This window comes from Centroberyx gerrardi, chromosome 9, assembly GCF_048128805.1.
Source record: "Centroberyx gerrardi isolate f3 chromosome 9, fCenGer3.hap1.cur.20231027, whole genome shotgun sequence".
Classification (NCBI taxonomy): Eukaryota; Metazoa; Chordata; class Actinopteri; order Beryciformes; family Berycidae; genus Centroberyx; species Centroberyx gerrardi.
This window is the reverse complement of record NC_136005.1, coordinates 11,086,923-11,111,244: the sequence shown is the minus strand read 5'-3', so window position 1 is coordinate 11,111,244 and position 24,322 is coordinate 11,086,923. Positions and strand designations below refer to the sequence as shown.

Sequence of the window (24,322 nt, the reverse complement as noted above, 5' to 3'; positions counted from 1 at the left end):
CTCTCTCTCTCTCTTTTTCGCCCGCCTGCCCTTCTCTGCTGCTGCTGCTGCTGTTGCTGCTGCTGCTGCTAGAGAAAGAGAGAGCTACAGTGCATTAGACTGCGCTGCTGGAAAGGCCCTAGGCACACATTTACTTCTGCAACTCTCTTTATATCTCTCTCTCTCTCTCTCTCTCTCTTTCTCCCTCCCTCCCTCTCTCTCTCTCCTCTCTCTTTCACACACACTCTTAGCCAGATGAAAATGTCAGCAGAGGAAGAGACTCTATCAAACGGGTAAGATACTTCAGTACCGCATGCGTGTCAGAGTAGATGGAGTGTGTGTGTGCGTGCATGAGTGTGTCCGTTTATCAGTCTGTCGTTTTATGATTCTCAGTGTGTGTGCAGTAAAAGCAAAGTATCCTGCGTGTGTGTGTGTTTGTGTGCGTCCGGCAGGCCAGTGTCTGTGCTCGCCCTCCAGTACGGTGTGTGTACGCGTTATCTTCGCACTGTAAAGGGAACTGGATGTGTTGTAGCTGTGAGACTGAGGCATGTGGACAAACTGGATCGCTTCATACAGGAACAGCTCAGCTCTTTTGCGTCAGTCGGAGGCGGTGTGTTTAGATGCAGCGAGGCCTCTTAGCATCCGATACCAGCAGAAACCAGTGTGGTGAAAGCTATGAGAACGAAAGTAGATAAACTTAATGCTTTGTCACTCTGGGAAAGGTGTGCATGTGTGTCTATGTGTGCGTTTATGAATAGCGGTTGTGTGCTCAGTGGTTTTATGCATGTTTGTTTGTGGGGGTGTGTGTGTGTGTGTGTGTGTGTGTGTGTGTGTGTGTGTGTGTGTGTGTGTGCGTGTGTGTGTGTGTGTTTGTGTGTTTGCTTCAGTGGTAATGATCGCCATTGTTCAAGTTGCCCTCTAGAGAAATCAACCCAGAATTTCAGACTTGCTGACTTGAAATTAAATTAATTATTGGGACAATGTGTGGTATGCACATCCTGAACCTAACAGACTCGCCTCATTGTGCTGGTTGTCATGCCTTTTCTTTCATTCACTCAAATGTCAATTATCTCTCGAGTTAAAGGACAGTGTCCTGTACTGTGCGATGATCATGCTGCTCCTCATGTATCTGATTGCATTGTGTTGTTATGTGACTGCATTTTGTTCACAGACTGAGAGCTGGATCTCAACAGAAAGGCATTAATAGAATAGTTTCTTTTCTTTTCAGTGTGTATCCAATCCTAAGGCCTAAGGCCCTTGTCTTTAAAGGTATAGTAAAGAGTAATCCTGCCAAAATCTTAGTTTCCAATCAATTCAGACCAATGGCATGAATGTCAGTTGAGTGTGGAGTGAGAAAAGAAGGCAGCATATCTCAAGAAGGGTTAACAGCAAAGTCATAAAATATTTATGATGTATAACATTTATGTTAATAACAGTCTCTTGGGTAAATCAGTTGAACACGCCTTCAGATTGACCCATCAGATTTACAAATGGTTGTCTCCATCCTCTGCACTTGTGCCATTTAATATGAACCCTAACACTTCCTCCAATGCTGCATTCTTGCTCCCTCCCTTCTATATTTCCGGATATAACATAACTAAACCAGAGACAAAGATAGACAAATGATTTTGTTGTTTATGTTACCTTACAAGCTACTTTTAGATGGTAAAGCCTCTGGCTGTGTGCCATCTTTAAATAATCATTGCCTGTCAGCATACTGTGTAGTTATAGCTAGCCTATTAGTTTATTGATATATTGATCTTCAATATGGTCTAATCCAAACTATTTAAAGAGCTGAGGCCTGTCTCACGAAGCAAGTTCAACAAAGTCAGGGTATCTTTGAGTTAACCGGCTTCACTAAACCTAACATTGGCGGTCCTGGATAACCGGCCTCATGTAGCTGGTTATCAACTGGCTCTGTCAACCCAGGATTTACCTATCCAGCTGAGCGCGTTCACATGAAAGAGGCGGGGTTTGTAACAAATAGCCAATCACATGCAACATGGACAGATCCAGATCAGACAATTCGGATAAGATAAGATGAAATAGGCGAAAATTATAAAATAGGCTAATCAAACAATAAAAGCCATAGACAATAGACCTAATTATAGGATGACATAAGCCCTAATATTTCCTGCTGACATTTTCAACATGGGTATCGGAAAGAAATGGATAGCTACTAACATTGGGTTCTTCTCTCAAGAAGAACAAATTCTTATAATGAATAACTGTCAGCATTACAAAACATAACCGCGAAAAGTAAAAGTTGTTTCTGCTTCCAAGGCTAGAGAGGATTACTGCCCCGTCATTAGGACACAGTGGGCATATTTTTCATTGATAAAATAGTTTGTGGACACATTGAGGCTGTAAAAACATTGTCTATTCATAAACTCGGCCTCATGTTCTTCGGGCTGCGGTAATAGAATATGAAATAGCCGACATTGAACCAAACACTGTCGGGAATCCAATTAAATAAAGTCAGTGCAATTAATATATGCAACAGTAACTTTAATCCATTAATAATATGGTCAATTAAGTAGCCTACCTGCTATATCTCCGATATAATAAGTTATCATGGAAAACAACGTGATTCTACTGGTCTGTAAACACGTCACCCTGCGAACAGCACTTCTTACTGTCTGTTCATTCAAAAATACCCTAACAGTTTTCAGTTTTTTATTGTGATTTTCATTTGTATATTTGTCCATATCGGGATCCTGTAGGAATGGTGACTCCCTGTTTCCGGAAATCTGATTGGTCAGAAGGCGGGCCCTTCATATGTTTTGATCCGATACCCTGAAGTGCAGCATAGGTTACCATGGTGATCTACCCCGGATAAACGTGAACCACCTTCGTGAGACCGAAAAGCCAGAGTTAAACCCAGTTAGCTCGATAACCCACTAATCTCGCTTCGTGATACGGGCCTCAGGAGGCTCAGTCAGAAACATATAGAGAAATATTGAGGAAGTGTGTTTGATTTCTATCAGAGCCCTTACGTGACACTTCACAATATGTACCCGTTGGTTACAGAATGATGTTTTTGTCAGATAAGCAAACCAACTCTCCAACATACCGCAGTCACTTGACAGTTTTAATCTGGGTCATCTGGATCTCTTTACTCAATTAGCTTATGCTTGTACACTGAATGTAACAGATTAGACTCTGGCAGGGTTACATATTCATCCCTTCAGCTGGACTGAATGATGGATAATAAGTGTGTGTGTGCAAAAATGTACTTGACCAGTGTGTGTATATTCATCTATGGAAGAGGTCCAGATGGCATTACACAATCTCCACGCCGTTGATGTAGTAGTTTAGTAATAGTTTAGTTTAAGGACAAAATTGATGTTTCTGGCTGCACTTTGGAACACACCGTCCCTCAGTCACATCTTTTAACTCACTTTTCATAGCACATTTTTAACAGACAGGCTTTTATATGACTATTTTTATTCTCATGTAACCTTGTTGTCTTTAATAAAAAAAGGGCAATAGGGAGTCCACCTGCACAGTGGGAAAGCTGAGAGGGAAACACGGTAATTAACAGGACACACGAGAGAAAGGATTGGATCCTTGGTCAGTGGGGGAAGACATGTGACTATAACCTTGTAATCATGACTATGTGACCACACACATGTAGCCTAGTTTTAATTCCTTTCTGGCATTTTCAATGTTTGCATTATTGACCCCACCATGTCTTCTTCATTCATTGTTTGTAGGCACTGGGCTATGAAAAATGCTATTTAAATGAAGTTCATTATTGTTAGTAATAGTAGTAGCCTACTGTTAATATTAGTAGCATTTTATCATTATTAATGCTATAAAATGGGCTTCAGACATGAAAATATGTACAAACTCAGGAAGGGTAGATGCACAGCACAAGGTTTTGACCAGCAGGTTGTCCCACATAACTTGAGAATCCACATCATAATTTGTTGGGGTTTTTTTTGGGCTGGCTCAACTTTGGAGCCTAATTAGTTTAGGAAATCTTGAAGTGTGTGCCCACCCAAAGACTTGCTCTGACAGTAGTTTTCAGTGTGAGTTTCTGTGCTGAGTTTCTAGGCAGTGCAGCCTGCTGCTGGTCATAGGGTGGATCTGATGGTCATCCGCATGTCATTACCCAGTGTTTGTTCCCTGGCGTATGCGCATGTGTCTCTGTGGTTGCGTGCGTAGATTTAAATGTGTTTGTCCCTGTATGGGTGAGCATGTCTGTGCATCTATATTTTGTGTGTGTGTGTGTGTGTGTGTGTGTGTGTGTGTGTGAGTGATGAGTTCAGAAGCAAAGTGCAGTATAAAGAGTTCCTCTGTGTTTCTGATGGGCAGGAATGTAACGTGAACGCTATCTGTTAGTCACCCCTGTTAAACAGATTAGTCTTAGTTGTGTTTGCAGGGTCTCTGCTCTGCTCTCTACTCTTCATCAACGACCCCACTACTTTGAAAAATTCAATGAAATGGTGGAGAGGGAGGGGGGCGGCGGAACCGGCTATCAAATCAATCTGATTACGTAGAGTCAAACTAAAGTAAGGTACTACTAAACATCCAGTGACGTTCACCCACTTTGGTTTTTTAACCTCAGAAAAAAGAGAGTTGTCGATCAGGCGCCTAGAACATACACGCAATTCAACATACGCTTATATTTGGAGATAACGCCTAGTATTATTGTCTTCTATCTCAAACAACACCTAGATATCAGTTAACATCTCAAAAAACATGTTTTAGTGTTTCTTGTGCTCGACCGGGTTCCAGCTATTTAGGAATGCATGTACCTGGCATTTAATCGCCATGCTTATGTGATCTGTATGGTGGCCTGGAAGTGAAAACACAATGGCATTTCACAAAACAAATTATGCATAATAGAAAACTAACAAATCACAATACAAATTAAACAAATGAATCATCTTAATGCTAACATGCTAATGCTACATGTGAAAGGACCCTAGCATTAGCATCACCACAGTAGCGTATTAGCATTAGCATTATAGTATTATTGTTAGCTTTAACATGTTAGCATTAGCATTCATGTTTTAGCATTAGCATTAATTTAGCAAAGTTAGTGTCATCTAAGTCTGACAAAATAAGCATTAGTGTGTTAGCTAGTAGAGTTTTATAATTAGCATGCTAATATTAGCATTAAACTAATTCATTTGTTCAATTGTTTAGTTAAATGTTAATCTGTTTTCTGATTTATAAATTAATTTGTGAAAGGCAGTTGTGTTTTGCACTTCCAGGCTACTGTTGATCAGTTAGTTTACAGTGGTTTTTATTCTTGCAGTGGAGTAGAGAAATAAACCACATTTGCATCTGTTGATCCATTATCAATACAGTGACTGAAAGCAAAAAGATTGATAACCTCACATGAGGTGAAGTGCATATAGCATTGTTAGAGGTTTTATGAGTCTTGTGCTTTCACCTTACCAAAAACAGCTTGCCGACGCCATACATTCAAGAGTCATCACGTGAGCATCACGTGCATCATGTGACAAACTGAACTCTGAAATACGCAGCAACATTATTGTAATTTTTCGCTTCCACAAAGATAAGGTTTTTTTTTTTAAACAGTCACAGTAATGTACACTATATCATTCAAGGCATAAGAAATTGTCCTTCACTTTCATGAAAGCAGGACGCATCCTGACTGTGTCCTATCTAGAGCTAGCTTTCATAGTCAGAACAGTGGATGGTCGTGACTTTATGGTGATGCCTTCTATAATGTGCAGTTGTCTATTACAAGTAACAACAACAGGAACAGCAAAGCGCTAAAGTGAAGCCCGTTTTTAGAGAGTTTTGCTTGTCCCAGTAGCCGGCAGCGTTGTGATTTTCTGCCTGTGTTTCCGTAGCTCTTGTGAAGTATTGGAGGAGTAAAAGGGATTGACTATAGAATAAGAATGTTGAAAGTAAACTGGGACAATATCACAATCCCACTACCTGTCCTTTCAGTGTTTGGAGGTTGTCTTTGAGACTGCCCTCCGTCTAAATGAGAACAGGGCCACTGCAGCAGAGCTGGAGGGAGGGGGAGAGAGGGAGAGAAAGAGAGAAAATGAAGGGTGGGGGGTAGCAGGATGGAGGGAGGTGACGTGGCTCTTCCTTAGATTCTCATAACTGAATCTACTGTTGAGACTGCAAATGGTCAAGTGGTCTTTTGAAAACTGAACATGTCATTAAAGTGTAAAACTCAGACACAGTTTATCTTGTTCTTGATGTGAGAAACCTAGTCTTTTCACATGAACGAATGGAATTTGTCCAGTTAAAGTAGATTTTTTAATTTACAACTTGTGAAAATCTAATTGACTTCTAGGATTGACTTTTTTGAGTAGTTGAGTAGTCAAGTATGCAACAAGTTTAAAAACGGTTTAGTGCTTTAGTAAGACTGATGTGTCAAGTGTAAAAGATTGTACGAATTGCTTTTTGTTCAATGTTTTTTTTAAGGGTAGAAAACTGTTCAATTAACCAGGACTTCATCTATATCTCAACCCCCAACTTTGTCTCTTTAATCAACAATATGTTCAGCTAATTTCCCAGTCTCATCCACACTGTGTGCCTGTCTTGGTTTTCCAGGTGCCCGCGGTCGGACCTGTCTATGGCTCTGGAGGACTGCATGGCTGCCCTCGATCTGTTCCTCAGAAACGACTTTGAGGAGGCGCAGGTCCGGCTTAGATCCAGGTAGGAGCGCAGCCTGGACCAGAGCCGAACACAGCTCCCATCCTCAGCTCTGGCCTGTTTGGCTTAGCTATCATGGGCAAACCTGATGAATCAGAATCAATAGCTGCCTTTCCGCATTCAAGCAAATTGTATTTTCTAAGCATTTATGGATACTCCAGGTTCAGAAAGTCAAAATATTTAACGGGAAATTGTTGAATTGTTTAACAGTAACATGCACAATAGAGGGATGTGGTATTTTCTATTTATAGAAATATAGAAATAGAATATATAGAAGAAGAAGTCTGTAGCTGTGTATCATAAGAAATGTTTTAATATCAATACTGATTCTGATACTTGAGTTTCGACACCAGCTCCGGTTTGATACTGGTTCAATAACGGCAAAACCTTTTTCAGTACATTTCTTTGTTGATTTAATACACATTTCATTATATAAATACATCAAATTATTTTCTGTTTAACTCTTGCACATGGCCATCTGATTTTCTAAATAGAATTACAACCTGAGCTGAGTTGATCTCCTCAATAAAAATGTCAAAACAAGAGGAAAGCCTGGGTTCTCATTGCAAGAATCCCAACATTTTGAGCATTACAATACCTTTTTAATACATTTGGATGCCCCAGTGCCAAAATCAATACCAATAGGTTTCATTTTCAATGCCCAGCCCTAGGCACAACACAACACTAGTGTAGAGGCTGTTATACACAGAGCTACAGGTGGCTGCTGTAGGGAAGGCCAAGGGATGAATGGTGGTGTAGACAAATGTACACACTGCTGATGCTGGTTGGACGATTTTGTAGCTGTAGCTTTTACTTGACTGGCATTAGAGTTATATCCACAAACACAAACTCACACCCTGCTCCTAGTATTGTACTCCAACACTGTCATCAGGTTACCTCATTGTTCGCCGTTCATTCTCTCCTCCATTATCAGGACCTTTATCGTTCCATTGCTATTATCCTCTGCTCTGTGTGTGTCTTTTCTCTGGGGTTGCTAGCCACTCCTTAGCCCCAGTTTCTCATCCAAGCTCTTCTCTGTGACGCTGGCATGCAAAAAGACAGAGGATAGGGTTCCCTTAAGGCCTTACATCCTGCCTGTGGTTTTGTACTCAGGCTAGATTGACAGACTGTCATATCGGTAATGTGTTCGCAGTGCTCCGAGTGTTCAAAATGCTCTGAGTGAGGCAATTTGTTTGATTTCTTAATTCATAAATTCATTATGGAGATTTTCTTGGATACAGATACTGATATATTATGAGGAATTGATACGACGTTACATAATTAGTCTGTTGACAAGTGACTATGTCCCGGAGTCATAAACATAATATGGTTCGGTGTCTAAAGCAGGATTTGTGAAGTGAAGGAAGTATTCCTCCACCCCAAGGAAAATCTGTCTAAATCTGCCCTGGCAACACCTCTAGCTGCTGCCGCCTGAGGCTTGGCATTCTGTCAGCCCGTCAGGTGTCCTCATTTCTGTCTCCAAATGCTTCCCGCAGTCCTTTGTGTTCTTTCTCTTCCTCTTTCAGTGGCTGAAATGCAGCTTAATCCTCACCTTGTAATGTACTGTATAGGTACACTGTATACCAGGACTCAGCCAAACAGACTTTGTTTGTTTTTAGCCGTTAAGTCCCAGATGGTTGGTTTTTGCCACATACAGTAGGACAGACATTTTAGACAAACACAGGAAAATACTGTATGTGGAAGTAATTCTAGTATACTTTTCTGTGATTGACAATTTTCCTGTCACTTACTTGTCCTGGAGCGGCAAATCCGACCCACCTAGTACGCCAAGCAGATTAAAACCAAGAGCTAAGAATTGTTTACAACTGCAATTTGACCCAGGTCTGCTGTATTATAACCTGAATATCAGACCTATGGAGACCTAACCAAGCTCCCAGGATAGTTGAATATATATATTACTGTAGTCTTTACCCATGAATGTCTCATTTAGGTATTTAGCAGTTGTTATAGTGCAGAATAACGCCATACAAGTTAATAAACAGTCCTTATCTCCTTCCCTCTAGCATCTCCCTCATAGTTTTTTGCTGGAGGATTCAGTGAACACATAAGGATAGGGAATACAGTGAAAATAAAGGGTTTTTGGACATCTGGGTGCAGCACTCTGATCGAATTGAGACCCGGCCTTAGGGTTTGTAGGAAGTCAGGTTTATACAAAACTCTGTAACAACCATGGCCCCCCTCTGAATTCTCCTGTTCAGAAAAAGCTTCTGTGACAAAGCCAACGCCCTGGGACTTCTAATATGTGATATTATGTAAGGTGTGACGACATATACTGCGGTGCGAGAGAGAAACACTGAGGAACTAATCTATAGAGAAAAAGGGGCCCGACGTCCTGAAACAGCAGCAGCAGCAGCAGCAGCAGCAGCAGCAGCAGCTGCAGCTCTCTTCTCCTCCTGTTTGGACTCGGTGTGTCGTCTCCATCTTCTGCTTCAGTTCACATCTGCCTTTCTCTCTTCAGCTCTCTCCTTTCTCCTCCCTCTATCCATTTCTCCTTTCCCCCCTCACCTGGCTGTGTTTTGACGCAGTGAGCTGGTACTTAGGTGTACTACAGTCTCTGCAACATGCACACACACACACACACATGCATGCACACGGTGGCCCATTCTGCCCTTCCTCCATGAAAAACATGGGCTATGACTTCAATTATCCAAATGTCAATGATTTAAACCATCCGTTCATTCATTTTCTCTACCGCTTTATCTCTATTCAGGGTCATGCGGGGCTGGAGTGTTTCCCAGCATACATTGGGTGGAAGGCAGGAAAACATCCTGGGACAGAGTCATCAATCCATTACAGGGCTAACATAGAGAGACAGACAGTCACTCACACTCCCATTCATACCTTTTGGCAAATTAGAGTCTCCAATCCACCTGACTTGCATGTTTTTGGAATCTGGGAGGAAACCTACATGAAATTAGTATATTGACAAAAAAAAACAACATGGAAATATATTTTTTGACTGTGCATAATGGCAACAATTTCCCTGATGCATTTAAACATATAAATTAGATAGTAGTACATATTTGAGAATATGTATATGAGAATGCTGTATGTATCCATGTAAACATACATGGATACATATTCTCACATAAATTAGATAGTAGTGCATATTTGAGAATATGTATCCATGTATGTTTACATTTGTGAATCACTTTTGTTCACATTTCATTGTTTGGAACATTTCATTCACCCGTCATTCATAAAGGGTTCAGACATGCAGTATACGGCTTTATGTTTCTCCTCCTCGGTATCATAGTCCAGGAGCCTCTGTAGCATTATGCAGAACAGTGTGGGATTGTAATGGCACACAGTCATCCATTTTCTATTATGTTAATGTACATTTCCACAAACGGCCCAATGAACTTCCAACCACAAGCAAGTGCACACACACAGAGACATGCACACACACACACACACACACACACACAATAAACAGCAAAGATGTTTACAGGAACAAGTCAGCCTCATCTAATTTATTTCAGAGTTTTAGTGGATCAGCCTTCAAAATCCCAGCCTTTATTTGTCCGCCTGCACACTCCAGCTCTCTGTTCAAACATGCCAGCAGGCTGAAGCGCAGCCTTAAAGGTTCGATCTCACTCTACCACCCTGCTGTCCCTCCCCATTCCTCCCGGCTGTAGCAGCGGGTGGGTGCAGGTGGTGCGCTGTAGGTGTGGAGGTGTCAATACACAGTGCACTAATAGTTGAGGGATCGGCTGCTTAGCTACATGTTGACACCACATACACATACGTCATACCTCTCCAGGCTGTGCCCACGTCTTCTGCTCTTCTGCTTAGACAGTAAGCAGTTATAGGAAAAGATGTATTCCCAAAACTCTGTGTATCCCTTTCGAAAGAAAAATACCAAATCATTCAATATCTGTAAAGTATAGAGCATCAGGTCAGTAAACGTTTAACCAATTTATGCTTTAGAGTAGATGTCTCTTTTTTTTTCATTTTTCTTTTTAGGAGCCAAACTACTAATTTCTGCAGTTTAAATTTCCATACTAGGAAATAGTACTAGAATGTCATACTCAAGAAGAAGTATTGTTACATGGCTGATATTTTACTTAAGTAGAAGTATGATTACTGGTGTAAAAATCTACTTAAGTAAAAGTAAAAAGTAGCTAATTTAAAATGTGCTCAGAGTAAAAGTTACTGAGATACTTTTTAGAAAAGAGAGCGTTGTTAGATTTGATCTTTCCCGTGCGATTCTCAAAGGACGAGAGGGCCAAGTTCAAATTAGATTCTTTTAATTGGAAAATTCAGGAAATTACAAAATGAAGTGCACAAACAAAGTAAAGACAGTAAAAGCTCCTATTACTCTTCTCTTCTTTGCTGACTGACCGTTCACTGTGAATGGCTCCACAATTTGTCAATTTACGACCAGCTTCCAGTCCAGTTTATGTTCCTTATGGAGAGCCACAACATGTGTACTCTAATGGATGTGATTTAAAGTGTAGCTAAGTACAATACTTCAGTAAAAACCTACTTAAGTAAAAGTAAAATTACTTACTTTAAGAAATACTCAAAAAAGTACAAATACACTCAATTACAGTAATGTGAGTAAATGTAATTAGTTACTACTTAGTATCAAAACCAATGAAAACAATTGCATATGTGGACAAAACGTAGGATGATCAGCATGCAGCGCTGCTCTTCTCATTGATGCACTTCCTGATTACTACTGACACGTGCAGAACCGAAGACGAGGCACACACACACACAAAAACACACACACACATACACAAACACAGACACAGACACACACTTTTCTTCAGCGAGTACAAGGCAGCTCCTCCCTGGCGTTGCGGAACACCAAGCTAAAAATATGTAGGAGACCCGGCTTCAGTGCCATCAGAGGGGCGAGGGCCTTTGTAGCCAGGAGCTGACTGAAAACTCTCCGACTGCTGTCAAATATTTGGGATTCTCAGCCATCTTCAGCACGCCTACAAGCAATTCAGTTCACCTCACAGCTCCGTCTTAAAAGGCTTTCTCAATCTGAGTTTGGGCTGTCTCGTTATGTAACCCTGACACGCAGTGGAAATGTAAGACAGGCAAATCTCCCTCTCTTTCCCTTTCTCTGCTGTTGCTTCCTGGTTGTTTCTGGGTCGGTTCTTGGTCGCTTGGTCGTTCTTGGTCACTGGATTAGATTTAATAACATTGATTCCTCTAGGTGAAGTTAAGGAGTAAGTGAGTTAAAGTCTCATCACAACTTGGCAAACGGCATCTGTCTGTTAGTCTACAAATGCCCTGATTCATGGCCACAAGCTGTTTTCCTCCTCGACAGGCTAGAATCCATTTTGTCACATGCATCTGTGGTTGTGATACCTTCTTTCTCTCTCTCTCTCTCTCTCTCTCTCTCTCTCTCTCTCTCTCTCTCTCTCTCTCTCTCACTGATGTAATCACCTGTATCTATAAGTTTTTCCACATTCATACAATAGCCCAGAATAGGAAAGTCAAGTAAAAGCAGGATTCATATATGTATGTCTTGCCTTTGTAGTACTCCCTTTTGGATGGTTTAAAAATCAGGTTGTGCTAACTTATGTGGCCCTGAACAATAAGCAGGCTAATGGTTTGAGCTCAGATGGACTTCACAGCAGCCAGTCACATGAGTCAATCTGTGGTAAATGGCAGTGAAATGTCAGTAATGCAGACCTGCGGCATTCCTGTGTAGACTCCTCTGCCTGTATGTCTGCTTTACCAAGTGTGTGTGTGTGTGTGTGTGTGTGTGTGGTATAGGTGACCTGTAGTCCCTTGATATCCAGACACTAATTGAAGGGAATACAGAATACAAAAAAAAAACAATCTTTAATGAAAAATAGAGTGTATGCACATCCCTATATATCTTCTTAACAACTGGTGCTGAACATACAAATAAACACTATTAAAGGCAAAAAGTGCCTGTACACAGTATATTGATTTCCCATGCTTTAATTATACACCACACAACAACAACATTTCACCCACAATGGGCTTCGTCAAAATGAAACCATGTCAACCATCAACCACAAATGCAGTAGGCGTTTTTGCACAGCAATGACATACTTTTTTGTGATACTTTTTTTTTTTTATCACTGATAACAATAATAATACTTTACAACTGGAGCAACAAGTACATCTATTGGTAAAATATCTGCGTGACAAAAACACTTTTACTCCTCCGTCACTTCAGAACCTGTAAGAGCAACTTTTTGGGGGGTTTTTGAGTCACAGGGTGTGACGTGATGTCCCAACAACCACAGTTATAAATAGATGTTAACTGTTCTTTTGTGTGGAGGTGTGTCCTCCCAGTATCCAATCACAGCGCCTCCCTCACGTCAGCAGAAGTTGAGTATCTGGCCACAGCTGCTGTATTCTTCTGCTCCTCGTCGGTCCTCTCTCATTTGTTCTGTCTGACTAAGCGTCCACTTGTGAAAGGGCTGCCTTCAATTAAATCTTACTTAAGTGAAATAATATGAAGGTTTTTTTCCCTGCTCTGTCATTTCTGTCACCACACCAGAGACAGAACAATATCTCGCCGAGTCAGCAGGTCTTTTAATATCTCTCACTTCCTCTTTCTTCTTCAAAGCCAAAGACAGTGCAACTGAAATACTGAATGCTGTCTGTTTGCAGAACCAAAGACAGCATGTACCATGCTCTGACCTACGCCACCATCCTCGAGATGCAGGCCATGATGACCTTTGACCCGGAACACATCCTGGCAGCAGGAAACACCATGAAGGAGGCTCAGGCTGTCTGCCAGCGGTGAGACTTTCACACATCAGGGAGGAAAATTGCACCAGCGACCGGCCAGATGCTGGTCAATTTTGACAGTGGCTGTTAAGTTTGTTTACTCTTGGAGTTTGAAATCAAAAATCTAGTTAGCTGTTAAAATACTAAAAGTGAAATTCTGGGACTTACCAGCCATTTTGGGCTATAGACAAAAAAAATAAAGTTTGTTTACACTAGGAGGTTCAAATCGAAAATCTAGTTAGCTGGTAAAATACTGAAAGTGAAATTTTGGGACTTACCAGCCACCGTGGGCTATAGACAAAAAAAGTTATGTTCTGCCACCTACAACATATTTTCACCTGCAATGTATTGCTCCTAAAATGAGGCGGGGACTCATGAATTTTGGGGTTACGTTTTGGCAAGCAAAGCTTCCTTTATCCTCTCCTTATCTGATATGGTGATGAAAATGAGTTTGATGACCATAAGTATTACTGATTTATTCATTTAGCCCCTCACCAGACACACAGCCAATGAAACTGTATCGGTTTAGCTCTGGATCCCATTAGTAACATCATACCAAAGAGCAGAGAACATGCTGGGATCATGCCAGCTCATCGGCCAGAGGAATTTCACAGTTTGTCCTGGAGCCACTGTGTGAAAATGTCATGTATACCGCTCCTCTCCTGCCGGACTAACATTAGACTCCATTAACTCAGCCGCAATGCACACACACACACACACACACACACACACACGCCCCCACACACACACACACACACACACACAGTAACTCTCTTCCTGGCTGTTTGTGCTATTCAGACCAGCCGCACTGACACCGACCTGAAGTCAGAGCTGCAGTTTTCCATTTCAAGGTTATGATTGTTGATGGGAAAGTAAATCCTCGGTCAGCACCTTGGGGTAACTTCACCCTGCAGCGACTCAGCATCCTGCCTTTACTGGAATGAGGCTGGGCCACTGATTTGCATAGAAACAAGATAACTAAGCAAATACAAGACAGTGCAACGCTGTTGAAAAACAACCCTGAACATTTTCCATTGAACAAAGCCACTGATGACGTGATGATTTTGTGTGTGCTCTCACCCAGACACCGCAAGAAGTCCACCTTCACCAGCAAAAACTTCACTGAAGGTCAGTTTGGCCGTCCGATGGCAGGATGAGTGAATATTTCAGACGCCATCCACTGTGTGTGACCATGATTCATAATCACTGCATACCATGCTAACAGATGGGCAGCAGTTTCAACTTGTGCTTTGTGTGTGTGCGGGTACTTGAGTGTGTTTGTGTATGCGTGCTTGTGTGCGTGCGTGACTAGTAATGACCAGCAGTTTGAATCTATGCTTTTTGTGTGTGTGTGCGTGTGTGTGTGTGTGTGTGTGTGTGTGTGCGGGGCTGTTATGCCGCAGCCCCCGAGTTCTGCTGAGCTAGTGCTTTCAGACTGTCTGACTGAAGATAACTGTGATGTAATCTTTTTCACCTCAGAGGAACTCCATGCTGAAGTTTGCTACGCCGAGTGTCTCCTGCAGAGGGCAGCGCTCACCTTCCTTCAGGTCTGAAACACTCCTACAGCCTGACAGAGATCTGCCATCAGTTAGCATTTTGTGTTTTGTTTAAACCTGTTTCTTTCTTTCTTTCGTTCTTTCTTTCTTTCTTTCTTTCTCTCTTTCTTTACTCTCTTTACTCTCTCTGTCTTCTCTCTCCAGGATGAAAACATGATCAGTTTCATCAAAGGGGGGATCAAAGTGAGGAATTCCTACCAGACATACAAGTAAGAACCTGAACTCCGAAATATCCTCTTCTCCTCCTCCATCCCCCCCCCTCACTTTGACGCTCTCTCGCTCTCTCTCTTCCTCTTTACCTCGCTGAACCCTGCGTTTTTTTTTTCTCATCATCTGTTCCCTTTTCCTACACCTCGCAGAGAGCTTCACACAGTCCTCCAGTCCACCGGCTACACTCACGGCGACAACCACGGCCATTTTGAGGGAGGCGTCAAGCTGGGAGTGGGAGCCTTCAATCTGGTAAGGAGAAGGCCTTACCAGAATCAAACCTGTAATCAAACCTGGGTCAAAGAATAGTTGCAAATAATTTGTAAGTATTTGTATTATCCTGCTTGCATGGTTTAGCGTGAGTGGGGTTTACCACATCAGGACAATTTAGTGTCAGATAAGTAAGGTTGAATTAGGCTGAAATAAACCATAAAAACCATTTGCAAAAACAATTTAAGTCTGTTTGTAATCTGGTTATTTATGCTGGAGAGCCATTACTTTACTTGTAGTCCAAACCTAATATACCTGATAATAGGCTTAATTATCCCCTTGGAAACCATCAATGCTATAATGATAACCATAAAAGGACCCAATGCTTCCAGCCATTCAGCTCCTGTTTCTCTCCTCTGCTTCTCGTCTTCCTGCAGATGATTTCCATGTTGCCCACACGGACACTCAGGCTGCTGGAGTTTGTCGGCTTCTCTGGTAATAAGGTGAGTTTCTCCTGACAAGTGAGAGCTAGTTATGGCTGACACAAGGAGGAACTGACAGCAGGACTGGAGGTGTAATGGCTCCGGGTGTGGAGGCTCTAGTTAGAGATGTTTGACAGGGGATGGATTGTTCTGTGCTGTGTGAGGCTATGGGTCCTTCCTGTGTAATAATTCTGGTGTGTGTGTGTGTGTGTGTGTGTGTGTGTGTGTGTGTGTGTGATGCTTTTGACATGCACTGATAAGTAGAGGATGTGGATGACTTGTCAATTGTGAGTGCAGATTAATGCATTATTGTATTATCTGTGTGTCCTGTTTTTACTGCACTTCACCAACAGAATGGTGAAGACAAAAGTCAACCTTGATCTTTACATGTCCATATATGGGTGTATATGTGTGTGTGTGTGTGTGTGTGTGTGTGTGTGTGTGTGTGTGTGTGTGTGTGTGCGCACATGCAGGAGTTCGGCCTGCAGCAGCTCCAGGAGGGCTGTGCAGAAAACACATTCAGGTCCTTCTTGTGTAACATGCTGCTGCTCTGCTATCACACCTTCATGAGCTTCATACTGGGTGAGGAGGAACACACACACACATACACACACACACATAATTGGAACCAACAACAAAAACAGACAGATATACAGTATATAGAGAGATCATAGCTAGTTTTGTTGTTGTATTTGTCATGCAGGAACTGGAGAGGGGGACGTTGAGGATGCAGAGAAACTGCTGCAGCCATATCTGAAAAAGTATCCTAAGGTTTGCCGACATTAAACACAGTGTCTTCTGAAAGTTAACCATGTGATTTGCTGTGTTGTGTCTCTAAACACACTGTGGGTTGCGTCTCTCCTCCAGGGATCCATCTTCTTGTTCTTCGCTGGTCGAATAGAGGAGATCAAAGGCAACCTGGATGCTGTGAGTGCCAGTCATTTCTCGTACACAGCAATGAATTCAGCAGCGCTTTCTTCATGTGGGAGGTTTTTGCTTTTTATACATCATGCGTTTAGAAGTTTATTTGTTGATGTATTCACTTGTGTGTGTGTGTGTCTGTCTGTCAGTCTGTTTGCCTGTGTGCATGTGTGTCTATGACGGGTGTAACGATCAAATCGTATTGCTGTCCTTTTACCGGGAAACCTAATTTGACAGTCAAAATTGTGACTATTGATTTATCTATTAGAGCTTCTTGGACATTTTCAAGCATTCAGACAGAATTCAATCTGAAGATTATGTCAAACGCCATGACTGAAGTTGTCTGTAGACTTTGGTGATTCTCAGCATTTCCTTCCTGAATGCTACATTTGAGGTTACGTTGTTCAGCACACAAAACATTGCAATGTCAACCACAAACTGTAAGTGTTTGTGTCACTGCATTTCATTCAGTCATTGTAAACTTTCACAATCTGTTCAATGTACAGAAACACTGTCACTTCCACAGTGGTGCTACTTGGATGATTTATATTATAAAGAGTAATTAGCCCTGTCCTTTGTTTTTTTTTGTTGTTGTGGAGGAATGAATGATTTTCACATTTTTATAAGTGGGTAAAATTTCCCCATCGCTGAAAGAACCTAAAATGTCTGAATGACAGTGAAAAATGAATCTGTGTTGTTAAATTAATCTTTGTCAAGCTCCAAAGAAATATCAAACAATGTGACATCATGTGTCTCAGTAAAAAGTGCAAATTATTTGGATGATATTGAATCAGTTTGCTGGGTAGTTCTGATAACCAAATTAAAAAGAAATGACCAGCACTCCAAGTGTATAGACCAATTTATTTTATTCTTAAAACACAGCAGTAGCAACAGACATTTAGTCAGTGTTTTAAGAATAAATGAAAACATATTGTACACTTGGAGTGCCTGGCCATTTCTTATAAGATATAAGATGGAAATATATTTTTTGACTGTGCATAATGGCAACAATTCCCCTGATGCATTTAAACATATAAATTAGATAGTAGTACATATTTGAGAATATGTATATGAAAGATATATTCTTTGACGTGAGCTTTCTTGAGTTGTGCGCTCTATTTCCTGGTTTCTAATGATTACTCCACAAATCCAGAACCAAATAAAGACACCATAACAAAACTCTGCATTGCTTTTCATGGCACTGAATCAAAGTCAATTGTATCGTATGGAATTGCATGGTATCATATCAAATGGCTCACTACGTCTCCAGATTCATATTGAATTGTTCTAAGGAGAGACTCTCATCCCTATCGCCTGTCCATGTCTCTGCCAGGCTATCAACCGCTTCGAGGAGTGCTGTGAGGCCCAGCAGCAGTGGAAGCAGTTCCACCACATGTGCTACTGGGAGCTGATGTGGTGCTTCACATACAAGAGGCACTGGAAGATGGCCTACTTCTACGCTGACCTGCTCAGCAAGGAGAACTCCTGGTCCAAGGTGAGCCGCCTCAGGGACTCTGTGTGACTCGTGGCAGAGACTTGGCAGGGGAAGGCGGTGATCTGCTAAATCATGCACAGTGTGTTAATCGTACAGGGAATACGTACGACAACAACAAGAACAATAAATGTATACAATGAAGTCACATTTAATCTGTTTCCTGGCTAAGTAATGAATGTCCCGGGCAGGGCTGTAGTCAAGACCATCTTAGTCGAGTACATTTCTTTCCAAATGCATAAATAATGATTAAGGAGTCTCTTAAGGATAAACAGAGATCTAGTATTATACCCTTCAACCCTTCAATCAATCTATATGAACTGACTAATCAATGCATAGAAGTTTGAGGAGCATAACATACATATGTTGTTGGGTGAAAACCTCATATCTCTAAAATGTCCATTTTTCAAGAACTAAAAAAAACAACCTTGTTTTTAGCTTGACGAACATGCAATTTTGAATTCATCTAATTGGATTTTAAAAGGTTTCCTAAAGCCAAGGGTTGTAGAATTTTCTCAATCCATAGATTGAAAAAATTCAATTGAAATTCTAACATTAAAATCACAGAAATTGCAATTACAAGATTTTCACCCGACAGTGACGATACACAGGATGAAATCCCTTAAAATGTAGTGATGGTGGAAAAAATAAACTGAACTACAGTATATTATCAATTTTTAGATAGGTAGGAAAAGACAAGTCAGCAGCCAGTAGTGGGCGGGACTAAGACAAGTCTGAGTCAAAATAGGCACAAGACTGAGGCAACAAGACGTTAAAAAGAGGTTTTGAGACCAGACTCAAGACTGAAACTGTACTCGAGTGCTGCAGCCCTGGTTCTGGGTCTCTAAACTCCACACAGTTGTAGGATTTGTCTCTCCTCATATGAACTCATATGAAAAAAAGGTGAAATTGCAGTAGTAACAGCTTTGTCCTCCTCCCTCAGGCTACCTATGCATATATGAAAGCAGCCTACCTCAGCATGCTGACTAAGGATGACTGCCTAACGTTCGGGGAGACTGAGCTCACTCTGTTCAGGTACAAAGTGAAAATGGAACAGCTTAGAAACTACAGAAACTAATCACAGCAACCACAGTGAAACAGAGATGATTCACTGCTGCTGTGATATATAACACCACATAATCTCCGCCAACTATTACTGGAAGAGACTCTAGCTATTGGTGAGGAGCATGAGCTAAGATGAGAGATGTAAATTCTAGCAGGAGGGAACAATTTACAGTACCAAGAATGTAACTGTTGTAATACCTCACCATGACATTTTGTTTTGGGTAGAAACCACTGCAACTGCATCTATTGATGGCAAACCAATGCAAAGTGCAACTCTAATAATTCACAGTTTTATTGGACCTTTGGGTTTTTTGTTCTCTCTCTCTCTCTGGTAGATATTTAGATACTAAAACTATCTGTTTGTCACACATTTTCTCCATATTATTAACATGCATGTGTATGAATTGCATCATATATATTCCAGGCAGGTCCCAGGACTGAAGCAGAAAATAGCAGGCAAGTCTTTGCCAACAGAGAAGTTTGCTATCAGGAAAGCCCGTCGCTACCTAGCAGAAAACCCCATTGCTCTTCCTGCTCCTCCTCTGGTCAGTACTGCCGTGTCATATGACTGTATTTTTACACTGGCACTGGACTCTTCTCTGTTACTGCTGTTAGGGTTAATCATTAGTTAGTCATTTCTCTGAAAAACCTGTTAGTCAGTATCTTGATGTGAGTTGAGGCTTCTCATTGGGAAAGTACAGTATTTCTCAGGTTCAGTTGTTTAAGTGAAAATTAACTGATTATTGGTCTTGTGGTATTTGTGTCTGTATCTTTATTGTGTGTGTGTGTATGCTTGCACGTTGTCTAGGAGATGATGTACATCTGGAACGGCTATACAGTCATCGGCAAACACAAAGACCTGACTGAGGGAATGCTGAAAACACTGGATGAGGCACAGGCTAAACTCGACAGCAGCCCAAGTAAACAAAACCAATTATCATCTGATCCAAGAGGATCACTCACTTGGACTGAAACTGTCCTTCTATTTTATTTTGACATTAACCATTTGAACTCTGATTTTCCCCTTAAATTTCCCCTCAAGTAGCTTCAAAGTTTTGCTTTTTTCCATTCTGTACGATAATGTTATACATATTCTGTATCTGCTCATTCCAATGCTTCATTGAAGCTATTCATAATATTCTGTTACATCACTACATCTTGGTAGGAAAATAACAGGTGATTGTAATCAAATGACAAACACAGCCAATGAGCTGTGTGTATTGTAAAGTGCCATATTGGTAGGAAATGCATGTGACATCATGGGAATACTATGAATAGCTGCTTATATTGAGTCAAATATTCAAACCCAAGACGCACTATTACATCAAATGGAAAATCTAGATGTCTTGTACATTTCCCTGTAATTCAGTATGACATATTTGTTATCTTTGGAAACCTTGGGATCTTGACTAGAATTTAAAATTAAGTTCTGTGGGTTTGAACAAAGTTTGGCTGTACAACCAATGGGATCAGCAGGGTGGATCTACTAAAGCTGATTCCACGTAACATATACTGTATGTGATGCTATACTGATGTTTGACTTAATCAGATTCTATGTCAGAGCATCCAAGCCACTGGTATTATCTGTAGATATAACTGTAAATGAGGATGTTTGTGCAATGTTACCTGTGTGGTAGTCGGTATGAACTGGCTTGTGCGGTCCTAACTGTCCTGTTGTGTGTCTGTCAGGGACTGAGTTCTCCATAGACGACCAGTGTCTGGTGAGTCTGCTGAGGGGCCTGTGTCTCAAACACCTGGGGCACCAGGAGGAGGCCGAGCACTACTTCACCCTCGTCCTCTGCAAGTAAGCCACTGTCAAAAAATACACACAGACACATAGTGGTACTAGACACTAGAATGTCCTACTGAAGTAGTCCTACTGATATTTTACTTAAGTAAAAGTAAAATTACCAGTGTAAAAATCTATTAAGTAAACGTAAAAAGCAGCTAATTTAAAATGTACTCAGAGTTAAAAGGTTACTGAGTTATGTTTTAGAAAAGAGAACGTTGTTAATTCTAAAAGGATGAGAAGACAGAGTTCAAACTAGATTCTTTTAAACGGAAAATGTGGAAATTACACAATAAAGTGCACAAACAAAATAAATCCAGATTACTCTTCTCTTCTTTGCTGACTGACTGTTCACTATGAATGGCTCTACAATTTGTCAATTTACGTTGGTCCAGTTTCTGTTGCTTATGAAGAGACACAAAATGTATATGTAATGGATGTGATGTAAAATGTAGCTAAGTACAATACTTCAGTAAAAATGTACTTAAGTAAAAGTAAAATTACTGACTTGAAATTACACAAAAAAAGCTACTCAATTTCAGTAATGTGAGTAAATTAGTTACTTCCACCCTTGCAGACACATATGCATATACATAAACCAGGCCTAGAAAAACACACACATGCACACATGTCTTTCAGTGTGTCAGCAGCAGTTAGCCTGGTCAAACTCCTTGGTGAATAAAAGCGATTCTCTTTCTGAAATGCACACTGTGACAGCAGAGGGGAATCTCTGTTCATATCGACTCCACCTCCATACAAAGCTGCTGTTTTTTTTTGGCATTATCCACAGTGAGACCCAGATTAAGTATGACCACTACCTGGTTCCTAATGCCCTGCTGGAGCACGGGCTGCTGTGTCTGGAGCAAGGCAGAAACGACGAGGCGATCAAACTCCTAGAGACAGCAAAGTAAGTGCTCCAACATATTCAGATCATCTCTGCTCATGGAGAAGCATGTTGTTAAAACAAGGATTTCAGATGGGGTCTACTCTCTCACTGCAGTTTGAAGATATTGTATACCTACAAGGCATCACTTTGACTTTTGAATTTGTTGTTGAAATTATATTATGCTGTTGCTGTTTTTTTCCATTTGTTTTGTCTTATTATTATTTTTTTTTTATCATTGTAGTCTTGACATCATTGTAAATGAGGGCCACACTAAATAAAGGTTTGAAAGTCAAATGCAGTAGGGAGAAACTTAGAGTCAGCGCTAGAATGAAAGACAAGGTTAACTTTGACTTGTTTATGAAGCATGTCTTGAGATTCATTGGTTTATTACAGGGCCCTTTAATTAAAAATAAGTTTAGATTTACAGCATAATTATAAAATTTAACCCGTGTTGTAATCTCATGTGGTTCTGCTGCTTCCCTTTCAGGCAAAATTATAAAAACTACTCCATGGAATCACGGACACACTTCCGTATCCAGGCTGCTCTGCACAAGGCCAAGGACACCGGGGAGAACGGGATCCACATGCCCTCCAGCCCTTAACGGCCAGAGGAGGGCACACCAGACCAGAGACAGCTTCCTGTTCCTGCAGTCCCACAATGCACCACTCAGCCCAGCCCAGCTCAGCCCAGCCCAGTGCAGGGCAGCGGGGACGGACCTGACAGAGCCAGAGTACTAAACAAACCCCACTACCAAATTACTGACACTAACTCCACCCGACCAGCAGCGCCATCAAGCTCTCAGCCAATGCTCCCTCCTTCACTTCAATATTAATCAGAGACCAGACAATTAAATGACTCCATTTGATGTCAGATGACACAAAATAGCATGAAGTTACGTGTTGACATATCATGACACCACATATATGTCATATGATACAATATAACACAACCCAGAGCATAGTCTATAATAACACCTCTGTTTTGTCCCATCTCATTGGTCATATTTTGGTTGGCAGGTTTGTTAGTTGTCACCTCTGTTTGGAGTTTTTGATCAAAAGCTATATGGCCAACTAAGATATGACTTTTGAGTCTTGGATTCACTGAGTTATACAGTACATAATCTTTTTTTTATTTCCCTCAGTGATTCACTTTTTCATTTTTAATCTTCTCCCTCTCCCTGAACCCTGTTGGAACGTACAGAAAACACAAACTTAGTAATGTGGAATACTTTCTACAGTCTCCCTGTGAAGTAATGACGAAATCTCCACCGCCACTAAATCCTGTTGTATTCACAGTCCCAAGTCTGGGCTTCTGCACAGAGCTATGTAAATCAGCCAGCCATGCAAACTCCCCGCAGTCCAAAAAATGTCTATATGACTTTGAGTGAGGGTTATTCTTTATGTTTATACATTAACTACAAAATGGCGCCTTTTACAAAAATTGTCCCGTTTTAAGAGGACAGATGAACGTGTCTTTTAGAAAGGCAGACTCCCTCCTTTTCTCCTCCTAGTGTGTGGGATGGGCTCCAACAGTACTTGAGTGTGAACAAACAGGCCATTCAGGCAGACCGAGGAAGGCCTGCTTGCCTGTCTGCCTGCTGCATCTTTAGTGGGTGAAGACGCTTTGAATGACCACAGGAGCCTTCCTGCTTTACAAACATCATCTGCTGCTCCTGTATCGGCCATGCTAGACTAGAACCACCTATAGAAGGACTTGTACATCATAGTTATGATCTTGTGTGTCTAATAATAATAATCTGTATATGACCAATGTTTATTTGTAATAATTTGAAATGGTAAGACAACATGAGGTCGCCTCTCTTCGTGTTGTTTGTTAGGTTATTTGAAGTTCTGTGTCCAGTGGCAGAGTATCTTAAAACCTGGGAACTCAGATGGCGTCTCAAGTGTTGGAATTAGAGCACTGTTGATTTATTCATGATTAGAGTAAGGTTTGGGATTAAAGAAATTGACCGGGAGTCAATTTAGACTTTTTTTTTTAAATGGTGGAGGAAATGTATACTTAATATTGTTTTATCAACAGTCTCTGTCTGGAAAATTCCAATGACAAATTATATTTTCAAGTAATATTCTATTTAGCTTTTTCCTTTTTCTTTGGTTTTACTGATATAAAGAAATTCTAACCAAATTTAGTGGCACTGTGATGTTTACGATAAGCATATTCTATGGGGCATGGCTACGACTGAGCAGAATGACATTCCTGTACATACTGAATGTTTCTTTTGTAATTTAAGATGAAATGATCAAATAAGTAACTCAAAGTCATCCCTCTTTGTGTTGTGTTGTTTTCTTCGTTATCTGCACGACAAA

The 24,322-nt window shown here is 41.0% G+C and overlaps 1 protein-coding gene across 2 annotated transcripts in view; it reads left to right on the top strand.

Annotated features, from left to right (window-relative positions):
• The window catches only part of ttc39a (tetratricopeptide repeat domain 39A), a 31,454-nt gene extending 7,177 nt beyond the window's left edge, over nt 1-24,277 (top strand). Inside the window, exons 1-18 of one of the 2 annotated variants that reach the window (XM_071921829.2) lie at nt 13-272; nt 6,532-6,636; nt 13,267-13,398; nt 14,471-14,514; nt 14,866-14,933; nt 15,087-15,151; nt 15,302-15,401; nt 15,797-15,862; nt 16,315-16,423; nt 16,545-16,612; nt 16,709-16,768; nt 18,096-18,257; nt 19,198-19,289; nt 19,744-19,864; nt 20,128-20,239; nt 21,009-21,123; nt 21,899-22,015; nt 22,482-24,277. In XM_071921829.2, coding sequence (XP_071777930.1) covers nt 235-272; nt 6,532-6,636; nt 13,267-13,398; nt 14,471-14,514; nt 14,866-14,933; nt 15,087-15,151; nt 15,302-15,401; nt 15,797-15,862; nt 16,315-16,423; nt 16,545-16,612; nt 16,709-16,768; nt 18,096-18,257; nt 19,198-19,289; nt 19,744-19,864; nt 20,128-20,239; nt 21,009-21,123; nt 21,899-22,015; nt 22,482-22,596 — 1,689 coding nt within the window. In that variant the 5' untranslated portion in view covers nt 13-234 and the 3' untranslated portion in view covers nt 22,597-24,277. Of the gene's footprint in view, nt 1-12; nt 273-6,531; nt 6,637-13,266; nt 13,399-14,470; nt 14,515-14,865; nt 14,934-15,086; nt 15,152-15,301; nt 15,402-15,796; nt 15,863-16,314; nt 16,424-16,544; nt 16,613-16,708; nt 16,769-18,095; nt 18,258-19,197; nt 19,290-19,743; nt 19,865-20,127; nt 20,240-21,008; nt 21,124-21,898; nt 22,016-22,481 lie in introns of those variants that run through there. The other variant, XM_071921828.2, reaches the window with a different exon arrangement.
• The last annotated feature ends 45 nt before the right edge of the window (nt 24,278-24,322 follow it).